This window comes from Hemitrygon akajei, chromosome 4 (assembly GCF_048418815.1).
Source record: "Hemitrygon akajei chromosome 4, sHemAka1.3, whole genome shotgun sequence".
NCBI classification, from domain to species: Eukaryota; Metazoa; Chordata; class Chondrichthyes; order Myliobatiformes; family Dasyatidae; genus Hemitrygon; species Hemitrygon akajei.
The window spans coordinates 3,569,379-3,595,379 of record NC_133127.1 but is presented as its reverse complement, the minus strand read 5'-3'; the positions used below and the strand labels follow the sequence as shown (position 1 = coordinate 3,595,379).

Genomic DNA, 26,001 nt, shown 5'->3' with positions numbered 1-26,001 from the left:
ATTAAAAATAAAAAATATAGAGACATAGAAATCTACAATGTTGTGCCGGGCATGTACTCTGGAAACTGCCTAGAATTTCCCTACCACATAGCCCTCTGCTATTTTTAAGCTCCAAGTACCTATCAACAAGTCTCTTAAAAGACCCTATTGTATCCGCCTCTACCACCATCACTGGCAGTACATTCCACGTATCCACCACTCTCTGTGTGAAAAACTTACCTCTGACATCCCCTTTTACCTACTTCCAAGCACCTTACAACTATGCCCTCTCAAGTTAGCCATTTCAGCCCTGGGAAAAAGCCTCTGACTACCCACACGATCAATGCCTCTCATCACCTTATACAGGTCACCTCTCATGCTCCATTGCCCCAAGGGAGAAAAGGCCAAATTCACTCAACCTATTCTCAGAAGGCATTCTCTCCAATCCAGGCAACATCCTTGTAAATCTCCTCTGCATTCTCTTGATAGTATCCACATCCTTCCTCTAATGTGGTGACCAAAACTGAACACAGTACTCCCGAGCGGGGCTTAAGGTCTTACATATTTGTAACATTATCTCATGGCTCTTGAACTCAATCCCACAGCTGATGAAGGCCAACACACCATACGCCTTCTTAACAACACTGTCAACCTGCCCAGCAGATTTGAGTGTTCTGTGGACTTGGACCCAAGATCTAGCTGATCCCTCACACTGTCAAGAGTCTTACCATTAACACTATATTATGTCTTCAAATTTGACCGAACAAAATGAACCACTTCACACTTATCTGAGTTGAACTCCATCTGCCACTTCTCAGCCTAATTCTACATCCTATCGATGTCCCATTGTAATCTCTGACAACCCTACAGACTATCCACAACACCCCTAATTTTTGTGTTGTTATGTGTGATGAGAAAACCATGGGGAGATGGGGTCCAGAGTTGACCCCCCCCTGAGCTATGCTGCTAACGAGAGAGAGAGATAAAGAGGGGGAGAGGCACCATGCTACACATGCTGATAATGAGAGAGACACAAGGATTTAAAATTATGGCTTCTTCGCTGATTGTTGACTTTACTTCCAAGGACTCTGCCTGCTTGTGTGAATCCTTGCTGACACAGCAGAGTGATGCCAGGTGCCTGCTGACACAGCAGAGTGATGCCAGGTGCCTGCTGAGACAGCAGGGAGTGGCCCAGTTTGATGGACATGGTCAGTTGATGGATGGCTGGTACCCCGGCAGGGGAGATAAAAGATGAGTCTGATGAGATACAGGCAGACACGCCACTGGACACTGAAAGAGTGTCCCACAGGAAGGTGGGGGCTTGGAGGATCGATTCGAGGAATCGGTCAGAGGCTCACAGTGTGTGAAACCAGGCCGGTGAGGGTTTGTGTGTGTGTCCACCCTCGCCTGGGTGCCGAGCCCACCACTGAAGAACGATCTGGCTTGGAACGGAGAGGTCATAATCGGTGACCACAACAGTACAACAGAACAAGAAGACAATGGAAGGTTTGCCTGCTGCAGCTGCTCATCTCTTGCTCGCCAGTTCTGGATCCACAAAGTAAGGTCTCCTTGGATCCCATGCCTCATTACTTTCTGAATAAGCCTTGCATTGGGAACCTTATCAAATGCCTTACTGAAATCCATATACACTACATTCACTGCTCTACCTCCATCAATGTGTTTTGTTACATTCTCAAAGAATCCAATCAGGCTTGTAAGGCATCACCTGCCCTTGACAAAGCCCTGTTGACTATCCCTAATCAGATTATGTCTATCCAAACGCTCAGAAATCCCGCCTTTCAGGAACTTCAACAACTTGCCCACCACTGAAGTAAGACACACTGGTCTATAATTCCCTGGGGTATCTTGACACCTTCCTGGCGCCAGAGTCCGCTCTATCTTGGATCGAGTTCTCGGTATTCTCAGGACGGAGGGTGAGCTGCCAGATGTTGTGGTCCATGTAGGGACCAATGATATGGATAGGAAGGAGGAGGAGGTCCGGCAAAGAGAGTTTAGGGAGTTGGGTGCAAAGTTGAAGGACAGGACCTCCAGGGTTGCAATCTCAGGGTTGCTCCCTGTGCCATGTCATAGTGAGGCTAGAAATAGGAAGATAATGCAGATAAATATGTGACTAAGGAGAAGGTGCAGGAGGGAGGACTTCATGTTTCTGGACAATTGGGCTTTGTTCCAGGGAAGTTGGGACCTGTTTCGATGGAATGGGTTGCACCTCGACTGGCGGGGGACTAACATCCTTGCGGGAAGGTTTGCTAGTGCTGCTCCGGGGGCTTTAAACTAGATTTGCAGGGGGAGGGGAACCAGAGTGTTAGAGCAGATAGTGAGGTGGAGGAGGATAAAGGTCATGTGAGGACTGATGGTGTGGACAGAAATCAAAGGTTTGTGTGTGATAGAAATGTTCCCAGGTGCCAAACTGAAGAGACTGGGGAAGAGGCATCTGGCTTTCAAATAGAGAAAGATAGGAGACAGTGTGTAAGGGAGGATAGGCAGGTGATAGAGAAGGGACACGCTCAGACCGAAGGTTTGAAATGTGTCTATATTAACGCAAGGAGTGTTGTGAACAAAGCGGATGAGCTTAGAGCGTGGATCAGTACTTGGAGATATGATGTGGTGGCCATTACAGAGACTTGGATGGCTCAGGGACAGGAATGGTTACTTCAAGTGCCAGGCTTTAGATGTTTCAGAAAGGACGGGGAAGGAGGCAAGAGGTGGGGGCATGGCACTGTTGATCAGCGATAGTGTCACCAATGCAGTAAAGGTGAACGTCATGGAGGGATTGTCTATGGAGTCTCTGTGGGTGGAGATTAGGAACAGGAAGGGGTCAATAACTTTACTGGGTGTTTTTTTACAGGCTGCCCAATAGTAACAGGGATATCAAGGAGCAGATAGGGAAACAGATCCTGGAAAGACGTAATAATAATAAGCTACAATAAGTGTATGGGACATTGGAAAAAATGTTGAATTTCCCCATGGGGATGAATAAAGTATCTATCTATCTATCTAATAACAGAGTTGTTGTGATGGGAGATTGTAATTGGCATCTCCCTAGAGCAAGGGGTTTAGATGGGGTGGTGTTTGTTAGGTGTGTTCAGGAAGGTTTCTTGACACAATATGTAGATAAGCCTGCAAGAGGAGAGACCATACTTGATTTGGTATTGGGAAATGAACCTGGTCAGGTGTCAGATCTCTCAGTGGGAGAGCATTTTGGAGAAAGTGATCATAATTCTATCTCCTTTACCACATAGCATTGGAGAGAGATAGGAACAGACAAGATAGAAAAGCATTGAATTGGAGTAAGGGGAATTATGAGGCTATCAGGCAGGAAATTGGAAGTTTAAATTGGAAACAGATGTTCTCAAGGAAAAATATGGAAGAAATGTGGCAAATATTCAGGGAATATTTGTGTGAAGTTCTGCATAGGTACGTTCCAATGAGACAGGGAAGTTATAGTAGGGTGCAGGAACCATGGTGTACAAAGTCAGTAATAAATATGGTCAAGAAAAGAAAAGCTTACAAAAGGTTCAGAGAGCTAGGTAATGTTAGAGATCTAGTAGATTATAAGGCTAACAGGAAGGAGCTTAAGAAGGAAATTAGGAGAGCCAAAAGGGGCCATGAGAGGGCCTTGGCGGGCAGGAAAACCCCAAGGCATTCTACATGTATGTGAAGAGCAGGAGGATAAGACGTGAAAGAATAGGACCTATCAAATATGACAGTGGGAAAGTGTGTATGGAACCGGAGGAAATAGTAGAGGTACTTAATGAATACTTTACTTCAGTATTCACTATGGAAAAGGCTCTTGGTAATAATAGTGACGACTTGCAGCAGATTGAAAAACTTGAGCATGTAGATATTAAGAAAGAGGATGTGCTGGAGTTTTTGGAAAGCATCAGTTGGATAAGTCACCGGGGCCGGATGAGATATACCCCAGGCTACTGTGAGAGGCGAGGGAGGAGATTGCTGAGCCTCTGGCAATGATCTTTGCATCATCAATAGGGACGGGAGAGGTTCCAAAGGATTGGAGGGTTGAGAATGTTGTTCCTTTATTTAAGAAAGAGAGTACAGATAGACCAGGAAATTATAGACCAGTGAGTCTTACTTCAGTGGTTGGTAAGCTGGTGGAGAAGATCCTGAGAGGCAGGATTTATGAACATTTGGAGAGGTATAATATGATTAGGAATAGTCAGCATGGCTTTGTCATGATGGAGATTGCCACGGATGAGTCTGGTTCCCCAGATTAGCTTTATAAGAATTGAGTTTGCACAGTAGCGTAACAGTTAGTGTAACACTACTGCAGAACCATCAACTCCGGTTCAATTCCTGCTGTTCTGTGTATGGAGTTTGAACCTTCTCTGTGTGCCATTCCTCTGGGTGCTCTGGTTTCCTCGCACCTTCCAAAGATGTATGGGTTAGTAGGGTAATTAGTCACATTGTGTAACTGGGCGCCACAGGCTAGTTGGGCTGCAAGTGTCTGTTACTGTGCTGTATTTCTAAATAAAATGAATAAATAAAAGAATAGACCAACAGAGGGCAAAGTACCGTCAAGTCTGTCCAGAACAGATTACACCTCTCTTTGCAACTGGATCCTTGACTTTTCGACTAACAGACCGACATCAGCAAGGATAAGCAGCAGCACCTCCAGCACAGTTATCCTCAACATTGGCACTCCACAAGGTTGTTTCCGCAGCCCCCACTCTCTCCCTACACACTCACGACTGTGAGCAAACACGAGGAAATCTGTAGATGCTGGAAATTCAAGCAACACACACAAAATGCTGGTGGAACGCAGCAGGCCAGGCAGCATCTATAGGGAGAAGCACTGTCGACGTTTCAGGCCGAGATCCTTGGGTCTCGGCCTGAAACGTCAACAGTGCTTCTCCCTGTAGATGCTGCCTGGCCTGCTGCGTTCCACCAGCATTTTGCATGACTGGGAGGCCAGGTTCTGCTATAAGTTTGCAGATGATATCACTGTAGTGGGAATGAGTTGGAGTACATATAAGAGATTGAGAGCTTAGTAACAAGGTGTCATTAAAACCTTAATCAATGTCAGCAAACAAAAGTCAATTACTTCAGAAAGGGGAGGGGGGGTGGTTAGTAGTGCACATTCTCCCGGTGCTCAGTTCTATAGAGGATTGAAAGTTATAAATTCCTAGGAGTAATCACCGTCCTGAAGAAGGGTTGCAGCCCAAAACATCAACTGTTTCTTCATTTACATAGATGCTGCCTGGCCTACTGACTTCCTCCATCATTTTGTGTGTGTTTTGCTTTGGATTTCTAGGATCTGCAGAATTTTTTTGTGTTTAGCAGCACCAATAGCCTGTCCTGATCTGACCACATAGACAGCATGCCTAGAAAGCTCATCAATGCCTCAATATCCAATATAACCATATAACAATTACAGCACGGAAACAGGCCATCTAGCCTTCTAGTCCATGCCGAACGCTTACTCTCACCTAGTCCCACCGACCTGCACTCAGCCTATAACCCTCCATTCCTTTCCTGTCCATATACATATCCAATTTTACTTTAAATGACAATATCGAACCTGCCTCTACCACTTCTACTAGAAGCTCGTTCCACACAGCTACCACTCTCTGAGTAAAGAAATTCCTCCTCGTGTTACCCCTAAACTTTTGCCCCCTAACTCTCAACTCATGTCCTCTTGTTTGAATCTCCCCTACTCTCAATGGAAAAAGCCTATCCACGTCAACTCTATCTATCCTCCTCATAATTTTAAATACCTATATCAAGTCCCCCCTCAACCTTCTACGCTTTCATCCTCTTGGCTTGGTACAGAAACTGCTTTGCCTAGAACTGCAGAGGGTTATAGACGCGGCTCAGCACATCACAGAAACCAGCCTCCCCTCCATGGACTGCATAACGGCTTAGTACAGAAACCCCTTTGCCCAGGACGGCAAGAAACTGTAGAAGCTAATGACATAGCTTAAAACATCACAGAAACCAGCTTCCCCTCCATGGACTCCTAAACTTCTTGCTACCTCAGTAAAACAGCCAAAAAAATCAAACACAACCCACCCCAGACATTCTCTCTTCTTTCCCAAACCCCCACACTTCCATAGTTGAAAGACATGTTCCACCAGCCTCAAGGAGAGCTTCTTATAAGGCTGACAGTCCTCCAGTCTAAGGTAGACTTCTGACTTCACAATATACCTTGCACCTTATTGCTTGCCTGAACTGCACTTTCTCTGTAAATGTACCACTTTATTCTGCATTCTGTTATTGTTTTTCCCTTGTGCTACCTTGATGTATGGATGTGATGAAATGATCTGGATGACATACAGAATAAAATGTTTTTCCCTGTACCTCTATATATACGACAATAATGCAACTTGCGTATAAACAGAGACAGGAACCCTTGTCAAAAATTTATTCTAGTGCCGTTGCTACAATACATTAGAAAAACTGTTACGACAATCAGAACATAAGACATAGGCAGAATTAGGCCATTTGGTCCATCAACTCTGCTCCACCACTCCATCATAGTTTATTATCTTCTATAGAAACAGAAAGAGAAAAATAAAAGACAAAGATTGTAAGACATGGGAGCAGAATTAGGCCATTTGGCCCATTGAGTCTGTCGGCCATTTCATCACGGCTGGGCCATTTCCCTCTAATAAAGGACTTAGGGCAGGGAATAATTTCAGATGACAGAGGTAGGACAACAATGAAATGCATTATTAGAGACAGTATCTGAACAGAGATACTGTGCTTTATACATTGTTTTGGAGAAACTGTCTCATTTATGTATACATTATATGCTTATATATGTTATATACAAGTAAATAGTTAAGTGACAATAAAGTCACCAAAAGGAACAGGTGGATGGGTGGGTGAAGAAAGAGTGAATATAAGGATTAGCATGAACAGGACAGGCTGAACGTTCTGTGTAATGTTGAGAGCAGTACATACCTACACAGATGTAGTTACTCCTCGTTGCTGCAATACCCCGGGCAAAAACAGCATCTGTTGATATTGGGGAAGAAAGGAATTTGCCATTAGAACAGAGGACATTGTCTCTTGTCTCCTCGTAAACACAGCGAATGCAAAACGCATCCCATTCCAACCCCTACAACAGAACTGCCCTCATCTGCTGAATGAGAACATGGACAATTTGAAAGGTGGAAGAAAGTTTGCAGTTCAAGAGTAACAAACACAAAATGCTGGAGGAATTCAGCAAGTTCTATGGAGGGGAATAAACAGTCAATGTTTTGGGTCAAGACCCTTCACCAGGACTGAACACTGCAGCTGAGCATTGTGGGCATACTATGTTGCCGCTGGAATGTGTGGTGACACTTGCAGGCTGCCCCCAGCTCACCCTTGGGTGTGCTGCTTATTAACATAAATGGTGCATTCTTTATAGTTGGATATACGTACATACACGAGGCAATTAATCTGAATCTGAACTTGCTGAATTCCTCCAGCATCTTGTGTGTTGCTCAAGATCTCGAGCATCTGCAATATCTGTTTCTGACTTGTAGCTTAAGAGAAAATTATTGCCAAAGTATGACCACTAGGCTTGAGTAGTTGTAATTAGCCAATCACTACCCAAAACAAAAGTAGCACTGGCACTCTGCCAGCGACTATAGCCATGCCTTTGGCGCTCTCAGTGTGTGCTCAGCTCCCATCTTTACCCATTGCAAGCTTTCTGACAAAGATGAGTGGGTGACTTCCTGAATGCAGTCACAATGAGAATCAAGCAACAAACTTTCTTTTTATTTAGAGGTAGTACATTAACAAGCCCTTCTGGTCCAATGAACGCACGCTGCCTAATTAGACCCATGTAATCAATTAACCTACTAATCTGTATGTTTTTGGAAGGTGGGAGGAAACTGGAGCACCTAGTGGAAACCCACACAGTCATTGGGAGAATGTACAAACTCCTTACAAACAGCAGCAGAGATTGAACCCAGCCGCTGGTGCTGTAATAACATTACATTGTCCTCTACACTGCTGTGCTGCTAATAAGTCTAGGTTAGAAATGAGTGTCATTGCAGGCTGAACTATTTCCACAGCCCTTCCCCACACATCAGTCAGAGGAGGTCATACACCCACTCACAGGGTGTTGCTGTGGAAGGGTCCGGCAGGGAAGGTGGTTCCACCCTCCCCTGCAGAGACTGCTGTTGCCTGTTTATTTAATATCGATGCTCTCGTGATCGATGAGAGGGACAATGAAGAAGCGTTCCATTGCTGTTCTCTACAAACCCTGTCACTACATCGGCATATATTCTGAACAGCCCACACTGTTACCTGTTTGTGCTTCTGGGGTATCCATTGCATGCCAGTAGACCATGATGGAGCCATCTGATTCATACATCTGGAAGGACAGGAGCAACATCAACACAATCGTTCCAATAAGTAACAGACTCTGGCCCCTCCATTCAATTTCTTTTTAAATTAACCACTTTACTTAAAGTGTCTGCAACTACCTCTCAAGAATTCAAGTTCAGTTTACCATACACATGTATACCACAAAACAACATTCCTCCAGAACAAGGTGCACAGCACAGTATGTATAACTCACACACAACACATAAAGTAATACCACCAGAAATAAATTAACAAATAATAAGGGCCATTTATGATACAAGTTAAAAAAGTACACAGTATAATGCTACCGGTACTTCATATGTGATGTAGAGAGTTCAGCAGTCTCACAGCCTGGGGAAGAAGCTGTTTCCCATCCCAACACCTTTTGGCCTAATGATACGGTACCTTTTGCCTGATTGGGGGGGGGGGGGGGGGGGGGGAGATCAGTGACAATGTTCAGAGCCCTGTGTATGCAGCGTGTCTGTTAAATATCTCTGATAGGTAGAAGAGAAACCCTGATGATGCTCTCAGTAGTCCTCACAATTCTTTGTAGGGATTTGGAGTCAGATGCCTTGCAATTTCCATACCAGAAGGTGATGCAGCTGGTTAGAGCAATGGAGCTCCTGTAGAAATTGGTTAGAATGGGCCATGAAAGATATCATCTGATACCAGAGGGCATGCATTTAAGGTGAGGGGCGTAATTTCAAAGGAGATGTGAGGGGCATGTTTTTTTTTTTTAAAAACACAGTGGTGGCTGGCTGGAATGCACTTCCTGGGGTGGGGTAGAGACTGAAGAGACATTTAGATAGACACATGAATGTGAAGAAAATAGAAGGATATGGATATTGTTCAGGCAAATTCCTTTCTTCCCCTTTGCCAGCAGTTCAGTAGGTCAACTGATTACTAATTTAATTGGTTCCACACAACATTGTGGGTTAAAGGGCCTGTTCCTGTGCTGTAATGGTTTACATTCTATATTCTACGTTATTCAAAATAAAAATTGCATTGGTTTTTTGGAAACCAAGTAGAGGCTGGGTACCACATTCTGTCCTCGCCTTCATATCACAAGTCTTGACAGAGTGGATGTGGAGAGGATGTTTTCTTTGGTGGGACATTCTAAGACAAGAGGACACAGCCACAGAATAGATGGCTATTCTTTTAGAATAGAGATGAGGAATTTCTTTAGCCAGAAAGTAGTGAATCTGGAATTCTTTGCTACAGGCTGCTGTAGAGACCAAATCTTTATGTATATTTAAGGCAGAGGTCAAGGCATGAAGGGATAAGGGGAGAAGGCAGGAGATTGGGACTGAGAGGAAAACTGATCAGCCATGATGAAATGGTGGAGCAGACTCGGTGGGCTGAATGGCCTAATTCTGATCCTATATCTTATGGTCTTTCTCACCCTCTCCTCAATTACTCTCCTGTGTACATCTGTCCCACTGACACATTCCTGCACGTCAATCCTTCTGCAGATCACACTTCACTTCATACAAACACACACACACACCCCCCCCACCCCAGATCTAAATGACGCTGCTGTGAATTATGTGATGTTGAAAAAAGCTGCAGTGATACTTCTGGGACACTTTGACAGTGAAGGAACACCAGTTGTATAAGCTCGTGTGGGTTTCATTTGACAGCAGTGCCTCTGAAAAAGCAAAAGAAAATGTTCACCAATTATCTCACTGCACCTTGCCCACCTCACCTGAATGCCCTTCTGTGATGCCAACACCAAGAGAATTCGAGAAGGTAATACACACCATGATGCCTGCGGAAAATCAGGGAGAAAATATTTAGCAAAAACATGTCTGTCAACTTTTATATTCTGATATAAATAATTTTAGAGACAGGTAAATGGCACAGAAATTACCAGGAAAATTGATGAATGCAAGGCAGTGGATGTTGTCTACATGGACTTTAACAAAGTATTTGACAAGGTCCCGCATGGGAGGCTGATCAGGAAAAATTCAGGCACTCAGAATTCAAGATAATTGGATTTGCCATTGGTTTTGTGGGAGAAGCCAGAGAGTGATAATAGATGGTTGTGTCTCTGATGCGTGGCTGTGACTAGTGGTGCAGGAATCAGTGCTGGGTCCATTGTTGTTTGTCATTTATATCAATGATCTGGATGATAATGTGGTTAACTGAATCAGCAAATTTGCAAATGACACCAAGATTGGGGATGTAGTGGACAGTGAGGAAGGCTATCATGGCTTGCAGAGGGATATGGATCAGCTGGAAAAATGGGCTGAAAGATGACAGAAATAATTTAATGCAAACAAATGCAGTTTTCCACTTCGGTAGGACCAACCAATGTAGGGCTTACACACTGATGGCAGGGCACTGAGGAGTGTAGTAGAACAAAGGGATCTGAGAATACAGGTCCATAACTCATTGAAAGTGACATCACAAGTAGATAGGGTCATAAAGAAAGCTTTTGGCAATTGGCCTTCATAAATCGTTGAGTACAGAAGATGCAATGTTATGTTGAACTTGTACAAGACATTGGTGAGGTCTAATTTGGGGTACTGTGTGCAGTTTTGGTCATCTACCTACAGGAAAGATGTAAGTAATGTTGAAAAAGGTTGAAAGAGTGCAGAGAAAATTTACACGGATATTGACAGGTCTGGACGACCTGAGGCATAAGGAGGATTGAATAGGTTCAGACTGTATTCTTTAGAATGCAGAAGATTGAAAGGAAATTTGATAGAGGTATATAAAATTATGAGGGGTATGAGATGAGTAAATGCAGGCAGGCTTTTTCCATTAAGGTTGGGTGGGTCATGGGCTAAGGGTAAATGGTGAGAAGTTTAAGGGGAACAAGGGGAATCTTCTTCACTCAGAGAGTTGTGAGAGTGTGGAATGAGCTGCCAGCACAAGTGGTGCATGAGAGTTCGATTTCAACATTTAAGAGAAGTTTGGATAAGTACATGGATAGTAAGCATATGGACTTCAGTAGGACCAACAAGGGTAGGTCTTACACAGTAAGGCAGATTAAATGGTTTCGGCATGAACCAGATGGACTGAAGGCCCTGTTTCTGTGCAGTACTTCTCCATGACTCTGACTGCATGGGACAGATGCAGCGGTTTCTTTTTCTTGCTGGATCTCGATCAATGCCACGGTACAGTACAGACTGACTCAGTAGTGTCACTGTTAGCACAACACCTTACAGCACCCGTAATCACCTCCAGGTGCTCCCACATTTCAAAGATGTACAAGTTAGGGATAGTGAGTTGTGAGCATGTCAGTGCTGGAAGTGTGGTGACACTTGTGAGCTGCCTCACTGATCTGATTTGATACAAACAACATTTTGATGCACATGCCACAATTAAAGCTGATGGCTTTATCTCATTTCAGGACAAGGAGTTGCCTATTTAGATGGAGTCAACGAGGAATTTCTTCTCTCAAGGAACTGTGAAGCTCTGGTCTACTCTACCCCAGGGAACTATGGAGGGAAGGCACTGAATATAATGAAGATGGAGACTAACAAATATTTGAAATACAAAGGAGATTGGGCAAAGAGGGAGTTATTGGCTTTGAGGCCATGATTGGATCAGCCTTGGGAGGTTTACAGGAATGAGGTAGATCTGCTAGTTGAGTGGTGTTGCAACAACACACTCAACATCAAGTAAGACCAAGGAACTGATTGGGGACTTCAGGAATGGGAAGTCAAGGGAACACACACCACTCCTCATTGAGGTGTCAGGAGTGGAAAGGGCGAACAGTTTCAAGTTCCTAGGTGTTAACATCTCTGAGAATCTACTGTATCCTGGACTCAACACATTGATGCAATTACAAAGAAGGCATGCCAACAGCTAAATTTCATTAGGAGTTTGAGGAGATTTGGTATGTTACCAAAGACTCTAGCAAATATCGACAGATGTACCGTGGAGAGCATTTTAACTGGTTGCATCACCATTTGGTAAGGAGGGGCCACTGCACAGGATTAGAAAATGCTGCGGAGGGTTGCAAACTCAGCCTGCTCCATCAGGGTCACTAGCCTTGACCATTGACAACTAAAGCAGCAGTGCAATATATAATATAAATTATAAGAAATATATTTCATATATTGCACTGATGCCACAAAACAATTTCATGACACATATCAGTGATAATAAACCCAGTTCTGATTCCAACTCGAAAACACTTGTCAAAAAGGCAATGTCATGATAATCGTTGGGGATTTTAACATGAAAGTGAATTGGGAAAACCAGGTCAGTGCTGAAGCTTAAGAGAGAGAACTTGCAGACTGTTTAAGGGATGGCTATTTAGATCAGTTTGTTGTTGAGCCCACTAGGGCAGAGGTGTCGAACTCAATTGCACATGGGGCTAAAACTCAAAGCACACTTTAGGTCACGGGCCGAACAGGATAAACATTTATTGAACACACTAAAACTAAACATTTTTTGAACATAAATATGAATAAAAACAGACAGGAATATTATTCCAGAAAAAATAAACTAAAACCTTAAATAACTTAAATATTTTGCTCTCCATAAAAATATCCCGTCAGTATTATACAAGTTAGAAATATGAGCATGCTGCAAAAAAACCCTGAAAATATAAATAAAATTTATGCTTTTCAGCAAAAGTTAAAACAACAACAAATCAAAACACTCAGTTTTCTTTGCTCTTATGCCGTTTTGTCAGAGCTGGATGCTTGGCATCTTTTCTTGGCAATAAGTTCGTTTAGGTTTGGTGTAAGGTTCTGTGTTGTGGAGATTCTCAGGATGGACTGCAGGTGTTCATCAGTGAGACGACTCCTGTGTGATGTTTTGTTAATCTTCATCACTGAGAAAAGCTTCTCACACAGATATGTGCTACCAAACATGCACAAGGTTCGAGCCGCATGTAGACGGAGCTGAGGCATTGCTTCAGGAATGGAGTGAATAAACTGTACGGGCCCTGCAGTGTCGTACTTTGCCTTTAGTGTCCCATTACACTGCAGCTCTATCAGCTCCATCTGAATCTGTACAGGTGCAGTTTCCATGTCGACGGCAAATGGGTTGCGAAGCAGCTCGAAATTAATTTTTTGTGCTTCAAAGTCACCAAAGCACCGTGCGAACTCAGTGCGAAGTGCACTCAGTTTATCAGCAAAGTGCGCATTTGGGAACATCATTGCGCCGACCTGATTCAACATTACTTGGCAACAGGGAAAATGAGGCAAGTTGCACTGGTGCATTTGTGTCTCCCATAAGAGCAGCTTCACTTGAAATGCCTTCACTTTTCTCTTCGCCATTGTTAGGGGTTAGCTTTGACTTCAGAATAGCGTTGTATACAGCAACAGACGCTTGACGCGGGAATGTTCCCGGGTAGCCTATCGGCAGCTGTTGCGCTGCATTATGGGATCTGTAGTTTGTGTGTTATCAGCGCTTCATATCGCCGGGCCATTAATAATTAAAATAATAGATTTATCTAAAATGATCTCGCGGGCTGGATATGGCCCGCGGGCCTTGTGTTTGACACATATGCACTAGGGTATCGGTTGTGCTAGAATGGGTGTTGTGCAATGATCCAGAGGTGATAAGAGAGCTTAAGGCTAAGGAACCCTGAGGGAACAGTAATCACAATATGTTAGAGTTCACATTGAAATTTGAGAGGAAAAAATAAAATCCAATGTGTCGGTCTTTCACTGGAATAAAGGAAAATACAATGGCATGAGAGGGAAACTGGCCAAGGTTGAGAGCATACAAGGAAGCCAGAGCTAGTTGGAAGATAGAGGATTGGGAAGCTTTTAAAAACTTGCAGAAGGAAACTAAAAGATGAATTATGAAAGGAAACTGGTGACTAATATCAAAGAAAATACTAAAAAGTTTTTCCAGTATATAAGGTATATAAAGTATGTATAAAGTGTATATAAAGTATAAGTATATAAGTTTTTCCAGTATATAAGGGTAAAAGAGAGTCGAGGGTAGACATACAGCCAATACAAAATGACGTTGGAGATATTGAAATGAGAGATGCTGAGATGGCAGAGGAACTGAATGCGTATTTTGCATCAGTCTTCACAGCCGAAGACATCTGCAGTATACCAGACATTCAAGAGTGTCAAGGAAGTGAAGTTTGTGCAGTGAAAATTAAGACTGAGAAGGTGCTCAGGAAGCTTAATGGTCTGAGGGTGGATAAATCTCCTGGACTTGATGGAATGCACCCTCGGGTTCTGAAGGAAGTAGATGGAGAGATTGCAGAGGCATTAACAATGATCTTTCAAGAATCGATAGATTCCGGCATTATACTGGATAACTAGAAAATTGCAAAAGTTACTCCACTATGAGAAGGATGGGAGGCAGAAGAAAGGAAACTATAGACCTGCTAGACTGGCACCAGTGGTTGGGAAGTTGTTGGAATCAATTGTTAGGGATGAGATTATGGAGTACCTGGAGGCACATGACAAGATAGGCCAAAGCCAGCATGGTTTCCTGAAAGGAAAATCCTGCCTGACAAACCTACTGAAGAACGGAGGGTATGTGTGTTATGTGCAGCCTCTACCTGGACTGATGAGAATATCCCACAGCAATGGAGAAATGCAAACATCGTTGTCATTTATAAGAACAAGGGTGACAAGGCCATCTGCGGCAATAGTAGGGGCATATCACTCCTTTCTGTTGCTGGAAAGGTCCTGGCTAAGGTGATGCTTCAGAGGCTCATCAGCAACATCGTCGAGTCAATGCTGCCTGAATCACAGTGTGGGTTTAGGAAGAACAGGAGCACGATCGACATGACCTTCACAGCCCGGCAGCTTCAGGAAAAGTGCCGGGAGCAACATCAGGACCTGTTTATGTCCTTTGTCGACCTCTCCAAAGCATTCGACACTGTGCAAAGAGAGCTCAGGTTAGGCTGTCCAAATAAATTTGTTAACATTCTCAGCCAGTTCCATGATGGGATGACCGAGCCCTTCCTTGTATGCACAGGGGTGAGTGAGGCAGGGGTGTGTGCTAACGCCAGTGCTCTTTAACATCTTCCTCCTGTGTGTTACCAAGCTTCTCCACAACGAGACTGAAGACAGCAGCGGTGTGGCAGTGGATGTCAGATTAGATGGCACCTCTTTAACATCAGGAAGCTCCACGCAACCACCAAACTCCGTAGAGAACGGGTCCTGGAGTTGCAGTATGCAGATGACTGTGCTCTTGTGGCCCGTACTCCGGAGGATCTTCAGTCTGTCCTTGCTGTGGCAGTGAGAGCATACAGGGCTGACTGTCAATACCAACAAGTGGGTTGCCAATGGAGTATCAGTGTCCCACCCACCCTACCGGCCTTCACTGTTGGTGATGAAAAGCTGTCAGTAGTGCCATCTTTCACATATCTGGGGAGCATTCTCTCTGAGGATAGCGACATTGACGACAACATCCAGAGCCACATTAAACAGGCATCAGCTGCCTTTGGAAGGCTTCGGTGTAGAGTCTTTCAGAACAGGAGCCTTCGTCCCTCCACAAAGGTCGCCGATACCAAGTGGTCTGTGTCACCACCCTCCTTTATGGCTGTGAAGCTTGGGTAACCTACAGCCGTCACATCAAGTCCTTGGAGCGCTTCCACATAAGCTGCCTTCAGCGCATCCTGGGAATTACTTGTCGTGAGCGGGTGCCTCACACTGAAATGCTTGTAAAGACCAACTGCAGAAGTATTGAGGCCCTGATCACCCAGCATCAGCTGCAGTGGCTGGGGCACGTGATAATGATGCCCCCATGTTGGCTACCCCGCAGAGTGTTATACAGCCAGCTACATCAAGGTCGACGCTCAGCTGGAGGGCCGAGGAAGCGCTATAAGGATAAGATGAAGAATGCTTTAAGGAAGTGCAAGATCAGACCTGAGGACCTGGAGGATGTTGCTGCTGACCATAACACTTGGCAACAGCTGTGTAGGGACGGGGTTTGTACTCTGGAGATGGAAAGAACAACCAGAAGACAGCAGAAGAGAGCCAGGAGAAATGCAGCCATGGTTGCCATCACTACCACCACTACCACATATACATGTCCCACCTGCAATAGAACTTGTGGGTCCAGGATAGGACTGCATAGTCATCAAAGATCTCACCATTAAAGGAGTGGACATTGTCATTGGATTCCGATGGACAACTGAAGAAGAATTCTTTGAGGAAATTACAAACAAGGTAGACAAAGGAAATGCAAAGGCCTTTGACAAAGTGCTGCATATGAGGCTGCTTAGCAAGATAAGAGCCCATAGAATTACAGGGAAGTTAGTGGCTAGTAGGCAGAAAACAGAAAGTGGGAATAAAGGGATCCTATTCTGGCTGGCTGCAAGTTACCAGTGGAGTTCCACAGGGGTCGGTGTTGGGACTGATAGTTTTTATGATGTACTCCAATGATTTGGACTACAGTATTAATGGATTTGTGGCTAAATTTACCGATCATACAAAGATAGGTGGAGGAGCGGGTTGTGTTGAAGAAACAGAGAGCCTGCACAGAGACTTGGATAATTTTGGGGAATGGGCAAAGAAGTGGCAAATGAAATACAATGCTGGAAAGTGTGTGGTCATGCACTTTGGTGGAAGAAATAAATGGGTAGACTATTATTTAGATGGGGAGAGAATTCAGAATGCAGAGATGCAAAGGGACTTGGGAGTCCTTGTGCAAGATACTCTAAAGGTTAACTTCCAGGTTGAGTCGGTTGTGAAGAAGGCAAATGCAATGTTGGCATTTATTTCTAGAGATATAGAATATAAGAGCAGGGATGTGATATTGAGGCTCTATAAGGCACTCGTGAGACCATACTTGGAATATTGTGTGCAGTTTTGGGCTCCTTATTTAAGAAAGGATATACTGACATTGGAGAGGATTCAGAGAAGATTCACAAGAATGATTCCAGGAATGAAAGGGTTACTATCTGAGGAATGTCTGGCAGCTCTCGGGCCGCATTCGCTGGAGTTCAGGAGAATGAGGGGAAATCTCAGAAACATTCCGAATGTTAAAAGGCCTGAAGAGATTAGATATGGTGAAGTTATTTCCCATGGTAGGGGATTCTAGGACAAGAAGTCACGATTTCAGAATTGAAGGACGCCCTTTTAGAACTGAGATGTGGAGAAATTACTTTAGTCAGAGGGTAGTAAATCTGTGGAATTTGTTGCAATGAGCAGCTATGGAGGCCAAGTGATTGGGTGTATTTAAGACAGAGAGAGAGATAGGTTCTTGATTAGCTAGGGCATCAAAGGGTATGGGGTGAAAGCAGGGAAGTGGGGATGGCTGGAATAATTGGATCAGCCCATGATTGAATGGCAGAGCAGACTCGATCGGCCAAATAGCCAACTTTTGCTCCTATATCTTGTGGTCTTAAAGAAGAGGCCATAGGCCTCCAGAGCTCAGCCTAGATCTGCCCAATTTCCCATGGAGGGTACTGACCACCCAGCCCATCGTACAAGCAGGTTAACCAGTGCACCCCTACCTGCATGATTAAGGAGGTGCCATGTCCCATGCCTCCCTCCTTGGACTGCAGCTGCCTGTGAGAGAAGTTCAGGCCATCAGCAGAGGCGCTCACCATGTTTACCAGGCCACCGTGGATCACTGCAAAGTAGGTGAGATTCTTGTGTGTGATGGGCAGCACGCTGAGGTTGTTATAAAGGGCAGATGCACTGCTCTTAATCTGTATACCTTTCTCCTTCTTGTACATCCTACAACAACAAAAAAGAATTCTCCTTGGGTTAGGAAGTTATGGGTATGCTATGTCAATGGCAGAAGTGTGGGCTATCCAGCACCTCCTCCACACATATTCACTACTAACTGGTCTAATGTTGGCACTTTTCTTCCCTCATTTCTTCATGATAAACCCTGACTGCTCTTACAGTCATCTCAATAGACAGGGACACACAAGGAGGGTATCCAACACCCAGAGTCTGAGATCTCAACTCGTCTGTGCTCAGCCTTCCCCAAGACAAGAAAATCAAAAGCCATGCAGATACTGGAAACAAAAGAAAATGTTGAATATACTCAGCAAGTCAAGTAGTTTCTGTGGAGTTAACCACATCTTCTGTCAAAAGTATGATACAGATGATTTGCAGATATGGGCAGGGAATTGGAAGATGGAGTTTAACTGGCCAAATGTGAAGTGTTGCACCTTGGTAGGTCAAATGTAAAGAGACAGTACATTGTTATGGGCAAAACCCTTAATAGTGTTGATGAGCAGTGGGATCTTGGGCTCTATCTTCCAAGCTCCCTGAAAATGGCTACACAGGTTGATAGGATGGTTAAGAAACATGTTTGCTTTTTAGTCAAGGCATTGAGTTCAAAAGTCAGGAAATTATGTTGCAGCTTTATAAAGGTCTTTGGGCCACATCTTATGTATTTCATACAGTTCTGCTCACCTCTTCATAGGAAGGATGCCAAGACTTTGGAGAGGGTGCAGAAGAGGCTACCTGGATTAGAGGGATTAATATGCTATAACAAGTGGTTAGACAAACTTGGGTTATTTTCTCTGGAGCAGTGGAGACTGAGGGGAGATCTGAGAGGGGTTTATAAAATTATGGGAGGCATACATAGAGTAGACAAACAATACCTTTTCCCAGGATTGAAATGTCTAATACCAGAGAGCAAGCATTTGAAATGAGAGGGGGTAATTTCAAAGGAAATGCCATTTGATTACTAATCTAATTGGTTTGGCCCAACGCTGTGTGCTGAAGGTCCTGTTCCTGTGCTACACTGTTCTATGTTCCACAAGTATGTATCACATGTTTCAATATCAATTAAGCTAACATCATTTTGTAGCATGTATAACCTAGACTGGCTCAACATTATGGGAAAATTCCCTTACACTTGCCATTCACCAGAATTCTTCTATCAATTTTCTTGAACTGAAATCTACAATTAAATCAACATTTAACATTCAATATTCCAAAAAATTTTCTTAATCCCAAAGATAAAAGAAAAAAAAGACAGCCATATACAGTGGCCATCATCGGAGTGGACTGAGGCAGAGTGGGACGGCTTTGGCTCAATCAGGCTTCGGCGAGAACAGGTAGAGGCGAGGTTTGAACGGGGCACAACTGCGCAAGCACATGAAAGTCGGCCTCTGAGATCAGCAAGGGAATTTAAAAAGCGACCTGAGATTTTCTTCAATACTTTAGTAGTAAAAGAAATGTGAGGAAGTTAAGTGTATTAGGAATAATAGTGGGGTGATAGGTTATGCAGAGGACACAGGACATAGTGGATACTCTTAACTCATATTTTGCTGGTCACCTGCGAAGATGTTAGCAATATGTCACTAACGACAGAGAAAAATAAGGTTGCTTTAAGTGACTTAGGTATACAGTATTAGAAAGTGAGATCCTGTTTCCACTGAAAAAGCTGTAAATTATTGAATCTCCAGTGCCAGACAACATACATCGAAGGGTACTTAAAGAAGTCTGTGATTATATATACAAACCCCTAACATTTATTTTTCAAAAGTCAGTGAAGACTGGTGAAATCACTAAGGACTGGAAATGTGGTAATGTTGCCCAGGTATAAGAAGGGTGACCGCACTGACCCTGGTAACTATAGACCAGTAAGCTTAATGTGTATCATAGATAAGATAATGGAAACATTCATACAGATTGAGATGAAAAAGCAGCTGATAAGAACAGGCATGTTAGCAGAAAGCCAGCATGGGTTCAGAAAGAGGAAATCATGTTTTTACTAATATGCTGGGTTTCTATGATGAGGCAACTAAAATTTAGAACAATAGAGCAGTTGATATAATTTACTTGAACTTTCAAAAGGCTTTTGACAAGGTACCCCACAAGAAGTTAATAATCAAATTACAGGAGGTTGGGATTCAGGGTAAGGTGTGCAAATGTGAGGAGAATTGGCTCAAAAACGGAAAATAACGAGTTATGATGAGAGGATCATTTTCACGCCTTGAAGATGTTAAAAGTGGGGTTCTGCAGGGATCAGTTTTGGGTCGCTTCTGTTTTTAATTTACATTAATGATTTGGATAAACACATAATGAATAAACTAGTTAAGTTTGCAGATAACATAAAATTAGGGGGGGGCGGGCTAACAACAACCAGGCGGTAGAATCAATACAGTTAGATCTAAACAAAATTCAGATATGGCAGATAAATGACAGATGAAATTTAATGCAAGTAAATATACAATATTACATATAGGAAGTAGAAATATTAGATATAAATATACAGTGGCGAGGGGTCTTGAGTTAGAAATTGCAGCTAATAAGAAGGATTTGGGTGACCTGGTAGACTCATCACTATCAACATCTACACAATGCACAGAAGCAATCAGGAAGGCCTATATAATGTGCTCAGTAGAGTTCAAGTCCAGAGACATTCTCCTTAAGCTATATAATGTGCTTGTGAGGCCACAACTTGAGTACTGTGTACAATTTTGGTCTTTTATATTTTGTGAGAGATGTGAACATAGAACAATACAGCACTGTATAGGCCCTTTGGCCCACAATGTTGTGCCGACCCTTAAGCCCTCCCTCCCATATAACCCCCCACCTTAAATTCCTCCAGGAGGCACTGGAGGGAATTCAGAGAAGGTCAATGAGACTCATTTTAGGTCTGCAGGGCAAGAGCTATGAAGAAAGACTGAAAGAATTAAATCTTTTTAGCCTAAGTAGGTGTAGAATGAGAGAAGACATTATAGAAAGGTACAAATAAGGTGGATACCAGCTGCTACTTCATCATCAAGGACACAGGGCCATAAATGGAGACTGGTTAAAGGGAGATTTCAGACCAACATCAGGAAGCATTTCTATACAGAGCGGGTTGTGGCCACATGGAACAAGCTACCTAGTTGTGTAGTTAAGAGTAGTACCTTAGAGGTTTTCAAATATAAACTCAATAGTTATTTCAACACACCATGTGAATAGGAATTTGGCAAGCTTTGTTGGGCCGAATGGCCTGCTCTTGTCAAAAACTTTCTAACATTAGGCTCCCCAGCTACCCTGTCACACATTATTTTGTATATTTCATGGGCACTTCAAGCAGTAAGCTGATCAGCACCTCCAGCCACTAACCCATCCAACCACCACTACTTTATAATTTCCTGTTACTGTCACCTCATGCCTAGCAGCACTTCATGGAAATACAATCTAAGTATACTGTATAAGCTATCTTATGTATCTATATTTATTGTATTTTTATTATTATTGTGTTCTTTATCTTTAATGTTTATTGGTGCTGCATCATATGTGGAGTAACAATTACTTTCTTCTCCTTTACTTGTGTATAGGAAATGACATTAAAGAATCTTGAATCTCTTATTCTTCTAAGTTCAACACCATATAGATACTTTCTCCTCAAATAGTAACCTTGCCATCTCAGGAATCAATTCTGGTGACTTCCCAGCATTCCAGCTTTTATTTTTACCCTTCTGGCAGTAAGAATAACCCTGTACGCAACGTTCACATTTGGTCTGTGTGATTGGATTAAGATACCCCTACTTTTTACTCAAACCCTCTTGCAATACAAATTTTTGTCCCAACGTCCTTTCTAATATCCTGCAGAACCCGTTTGTCAATGATTTAGATGTCAATGATTTAAAGGAATGTCAATGTTTGTCAATGATTTAAAGGAAATTTGGCTCTCTGTAAATACTAGCACAGATCAATCTCGCCTTTTAAAAAATGTCGTTCACATTCGACTAAAATGGACATCCTCACACCAGAGTCTTTGCCCATTCAGTTACCCTGTATCCTTCAAAATACTCTCAGCATCCCCCATCAGCTTACAGCACCGCTCAGCTTTGAATCATCTCAAAAACAGATTACATTATAGCAAAGAAAGCATAATAATGCCTTTACTTGCTTGGAAGGCAAAGAAAATCCAGCACATCCTCAATGCTTCTCATCAATTTTGTTCGTAACAGATGCAGCATAGAAAGAATCCTATCCTGACTTGGTATGACAACTGCTCTGTCCAAGAAACTGCAGAGTTGTGAACAAAGCCACGTCCATCTTGTAGACCAACCTCCCATCCACAGAGACTGCCCATACTACCCACTGCATTGGGAAATCAGCCAGCATGGACCACCAGGCTCAGGGATAGTTTCGATCCAGCTGTTACCCGATTCTTGAACCATTTACAAGCTGAAAATGAACTCTTGATCTCTCACTCTACCTTGTCATGGCCCTTACACCTTATTCGTCCATCTCTAACTGCAGTTCTTATGGTTCCTCAAGGTTGTTATAGCCCGGGAGAGAGGAGGGAGAGGGGTAGTGGGGTTAAGCTCCCACTATCTATTAAATGCTCCCAATGCTGTGTGTCTCAAATAGCCACTGACAACCAAGTCCTGATCTTGGTTTTCAAGTGTGATTTAGCTAGTGTGCTGACAGAACCATTTCTAGTGATAGGAGAAGGGCAAAGGTGGGTTACTGACACCTTAAAACCAGTCGCTTTGGGCTGATGGGGTATATCAGTCATGGTTGGCAGCTCATCTACAAGAAAAACTCTGATCTTAAACCTTTGTTGTGTTGTTATATACACACCCAACCACACAGACACACACACACCTCCCCCCCCCCTCCCCCCCAGTGGACCAGAAGGACCTGCTCCACCCTGTAGCTATAAATAAAATGAAAAACATAACAAACCAGTTACCTCGGTACAGGCAAACGAATATTACTGTAGAGTCTGAAATCTGAAACAGAAGCAGAAAATGCTGGAAGAACCTAGCCAATTATGCAGCATCCGTGGACAGACCAAGCCACACATCAGGTTAAACATACTTCATGTGTTCTGCTGCTTAGGGTCACGAAATATATGTCAAATGTGATACAACACCTGTAAGTACTGGTGACCTTCAGCAAGTGCAGTCACACCTGTGGAGAAACAGAGAGAATATTTAGAATGTGAAGGTAAGAAAACATGTTTGTGCTGCAGAGAGCAGAATGGGTGGTGGGAGCAGACATAATATCACACACAAAGAGTTGGGGGCATTCAGCAAGTCCGGCAGCGTGGAAATGAATAAGCAGTCAATGCTTCAAGCCAAGAGCCTTCATCGGGCCTGCAAATGAATAGGGAAGATGCCGGAATAAGAAATTAGGGAGGTGGAAGGCATACAAGCTGGCAAGTGAGAGGTGTGACCAGGTGAGAGGAACATAGGTGGCTGGGGGAGTCAGGGATGAAGTACGAAGCTGGGAGGTGATTGGTGGAAAAGCAGCAGGGTTGAATAAGAATGAATCTGATAGGAGAGGAGAATGGACCATGGGAGATAGGAAAGGAGGAGAGGAACCAGAGGACAGATGGACAAAGCAGCCACAGAGATTTCCTGTGGAAAGCAGGTAGTGGGGGGAGGGAAGGTAAAGATACATTTGGTGGTAGGATCCCATTGAAGATGGCTGGACTTGGGTAGAATGGTGCGCTGAATGTAGAGGCTCATGGGGAGGTAGATGTCTATGGTTGTCCAGAGACCAGGTTACCTGGATGACATGGAGCCAGGTTTGTTCAATATCTGATCAAAAAACCAAAACAGAACAGAATCGAACAAGGCTGAGCAAGGTGAATGTTTGATTCTCCAGGAGCCTCGGGCTCACTACTGGCTTGCTAACTGCCCCACCACCACGTCCTGGAGAACAGATTTCCTGCGGTCTGGTTAACCATCTCCCCCTCTACTCCCTCAGTCCATCATCCCTCCAAACCACGCACCTCCCTCCCTACGCCTACCACCATGCCCCAACCCTCTTCCCAGCACTCCTCACACAAACTCATGCCCCTGCAATCCGTCCATCTCACTGCCCTTTAACACAGTTCTCAGAATCGCTCTCCAATTCCACCCCACTCCGGCGCGTCCTAAACCTAAACTACCGAGGCCTCACTCACCGCCTCCATGGTGACCGACACCGCCTCCAGAACGTTCGTCCGACGTCAGACGAGCGTGCTGACGTCATCGGGCTCGGGCGGAGCCTGTTGCCCAGAGACGGCGGGGGGACGCGGTCCTGAGCCGAGCACCGAGCCCCGGGTGAGAGAGGACGGGAGGCCGACGAGCGAGGTGGGCGGGCGGGGAAGGAGAGGGGGAGATCTGTGCCGCCACCCCCTAATTCCATCAGAGTGAGGAGATCCCTGAGTTTTACCCTCCCGAGAAAAGGGGGTTTCCACCGGATTGAGGGTTTCCCGCGGTCTATCTCTTTCCCTTACCCTTCGCGAGGAGTCCCCCTCAATCTCTCCCCCAAGAGTGAGGAGTCCCCCTCAATCTCTCCCCCAAGAGTGAGGAGCCCCCTCAATCTGTCCCCCAAGAGTGAGGAGCCCCCTCAATCTCTCCCCCAAGAGTGAAGAGATCCCTCGGTCTCTCCCCCAAGAGTGAAGAGATCCCTCAATCTCTCCCCCAAGAGTGAAGAGATCCCTCAGTCTCTCCACCAAGAGTGAGGAGATCCCTCAATCTCTCCCCCAAGAGTGAGGAGTGCCCCTGTGGTGAACTAGATATACCTGTCTGACTGCTCCTGTGGCTCCTCCCAAGACCCTGCTGACTGCTCCTGTGGCTCCTCCCACAGACCCCCGCTGACTGCACCTGTGGCTCCTCCCACAGACCCCCTGCTGACTGCTCCTGTGACTCCTCCCACAGACCCCTGCTGACTGCCCCTGTGGCTCCTCCCACAGACCCCTGTATAAAGGCGACTGTGGCCTGCTGCTCTCCCTCATTTTCCCAGGATGTAATTGTTCTTCAGTCAATAAAAGCCGATATCTCACTTCCTAAGTCTCGGCGTGAGTTATTGATGGTGCATCACCCCCTCAATCTCTCCCCCAAGAGTGAGGAGCCCCCTCAATCTGTCCCCCAAGAGTGAGGAGCCCCCTCAATCTCTCCCCCAAGAGTGAAGAGATCCCTCAATCTCTCCCCCAAGAGTGAAGAGATCCCTCAGTCTCTCCCCAAGAGTGAGGAGATCCCTCAATCTCTCCCCCAAGAGTGAGGAGCCTCCTCAATCTGTCCCCCAAGAGTGAAGAGATCCCTCGGTCTCTCCCCCAAGAGTGAGGAGCCCCCTCAATCTGTCCCCCAAGAGTGAAGAGATCCCTCGGTCTCTCCCCCAAGAGTGAGGAGTCCCCCTCAATCTCTCCCCCAAGAGTGAGGAGCCCCCTCAATCTGTCCCCCAAGAGTGAGGAGCCCCCTCAATCTCTCCCCCAAGAGTGAGGAGATCCCTCGGTCTCTCCCCCAAGAGTGAGGAGCCCCCTCAATCTCTCCCCCAAGAGTGAGGAGCCCCCTCAATCTGTCCCCCAAGAGTGAAGAGATCCGTCGGTCTCTCCCCCAAGAGTGAGGAGCCCCCTCAATCTCTCCCCCAAGAGTGAAGAGATCCCTCAATCCGTCCCCCAAGAGTGAAGAGATCCCTCGGTCTCTCCCCCAAGAGTGAGGAGATCCCTCAGACTCTACCAGAGCAGGGAAAATCTCACTCTCCCCCAAGTGTGAAGAGATCCCTCGGTCTCTCCCCCAAGAGTGAGGAGATCCCTCAATCTCTCCCCCAAGAGTGAAGAGATCCCTCGGTCTCTCCCCCAAGAGTGAGGAGATCGCTCGGTCTCTCCCCCAAGAGTGAAGAGATCCCTCGGTCCTCTCCCCCAAGAGTGAGGAGATCCCTCAATCTCTCCCCCAAGTGTGAAGAGATCCCTCGGTCTCTCCCCCAAGAGTGAGGAGATCCATCGGTCTCAGGGAGAGGAGATCTCGTAGCCCACCAGAATATTGGATCCCTCAGTTTCCCCCATCGGTGTGAGGAGATCCCTGAATTTCTGCCTCTTGCATGTGTTCTCCTT

General features: G+C 44.8%; 1 protein-coding gene across 6 annotated transcripts in view; it reads right to left on the bottom strand.

Annotated features, from left to right (window-relative positions):
• The window catches only part of wdr54 (WD repeat domain 54), a 48,881-nt gene extending 24,714 nt beyond the window's left edge, over positions 1-24,167 (bottom strand). For 2 of the 6 annotated variants that reach the window (XR_012098566.1, XM_073042005.1), the window contains exons 1-6: positions 24,091-24,167; positions 22,870-23,090; positions 17,717-17,942; positions 10,025-10,087; positions 8,260-8,326; positions 6,922-6,975 (exon numbers count right to left, since the gene is read on the bottom strand). Coding sequence is in view for 5 of the 6 variants with exons in the window: in XM_073042005.1 (XP_072898106.1) it covers positions 6,922-6,975; positions 8,260-8,326; positions 10,025-10,087; positions 17,717-17,941 (409 nt within the window). In the remaining variant the exon portion in view is untranslated. Of the gene's footprint in view, positions 1-6,921; positions 6,976-8,259; positions 8,327-10,024; positions 10,088-17,716; positions 17,943-22,869; positions 23,091-23,690; positions 23,967-24,090 lie in introns of those variants that run through there. The other 4 variants (XM_073042000.1, XM_073042002.1, XM_073042003.1 and 1 more) reach the window with 4 other exon arrangements.
• Positions 24,168-26,001: the final 1,834 nt, after the last annotated feature.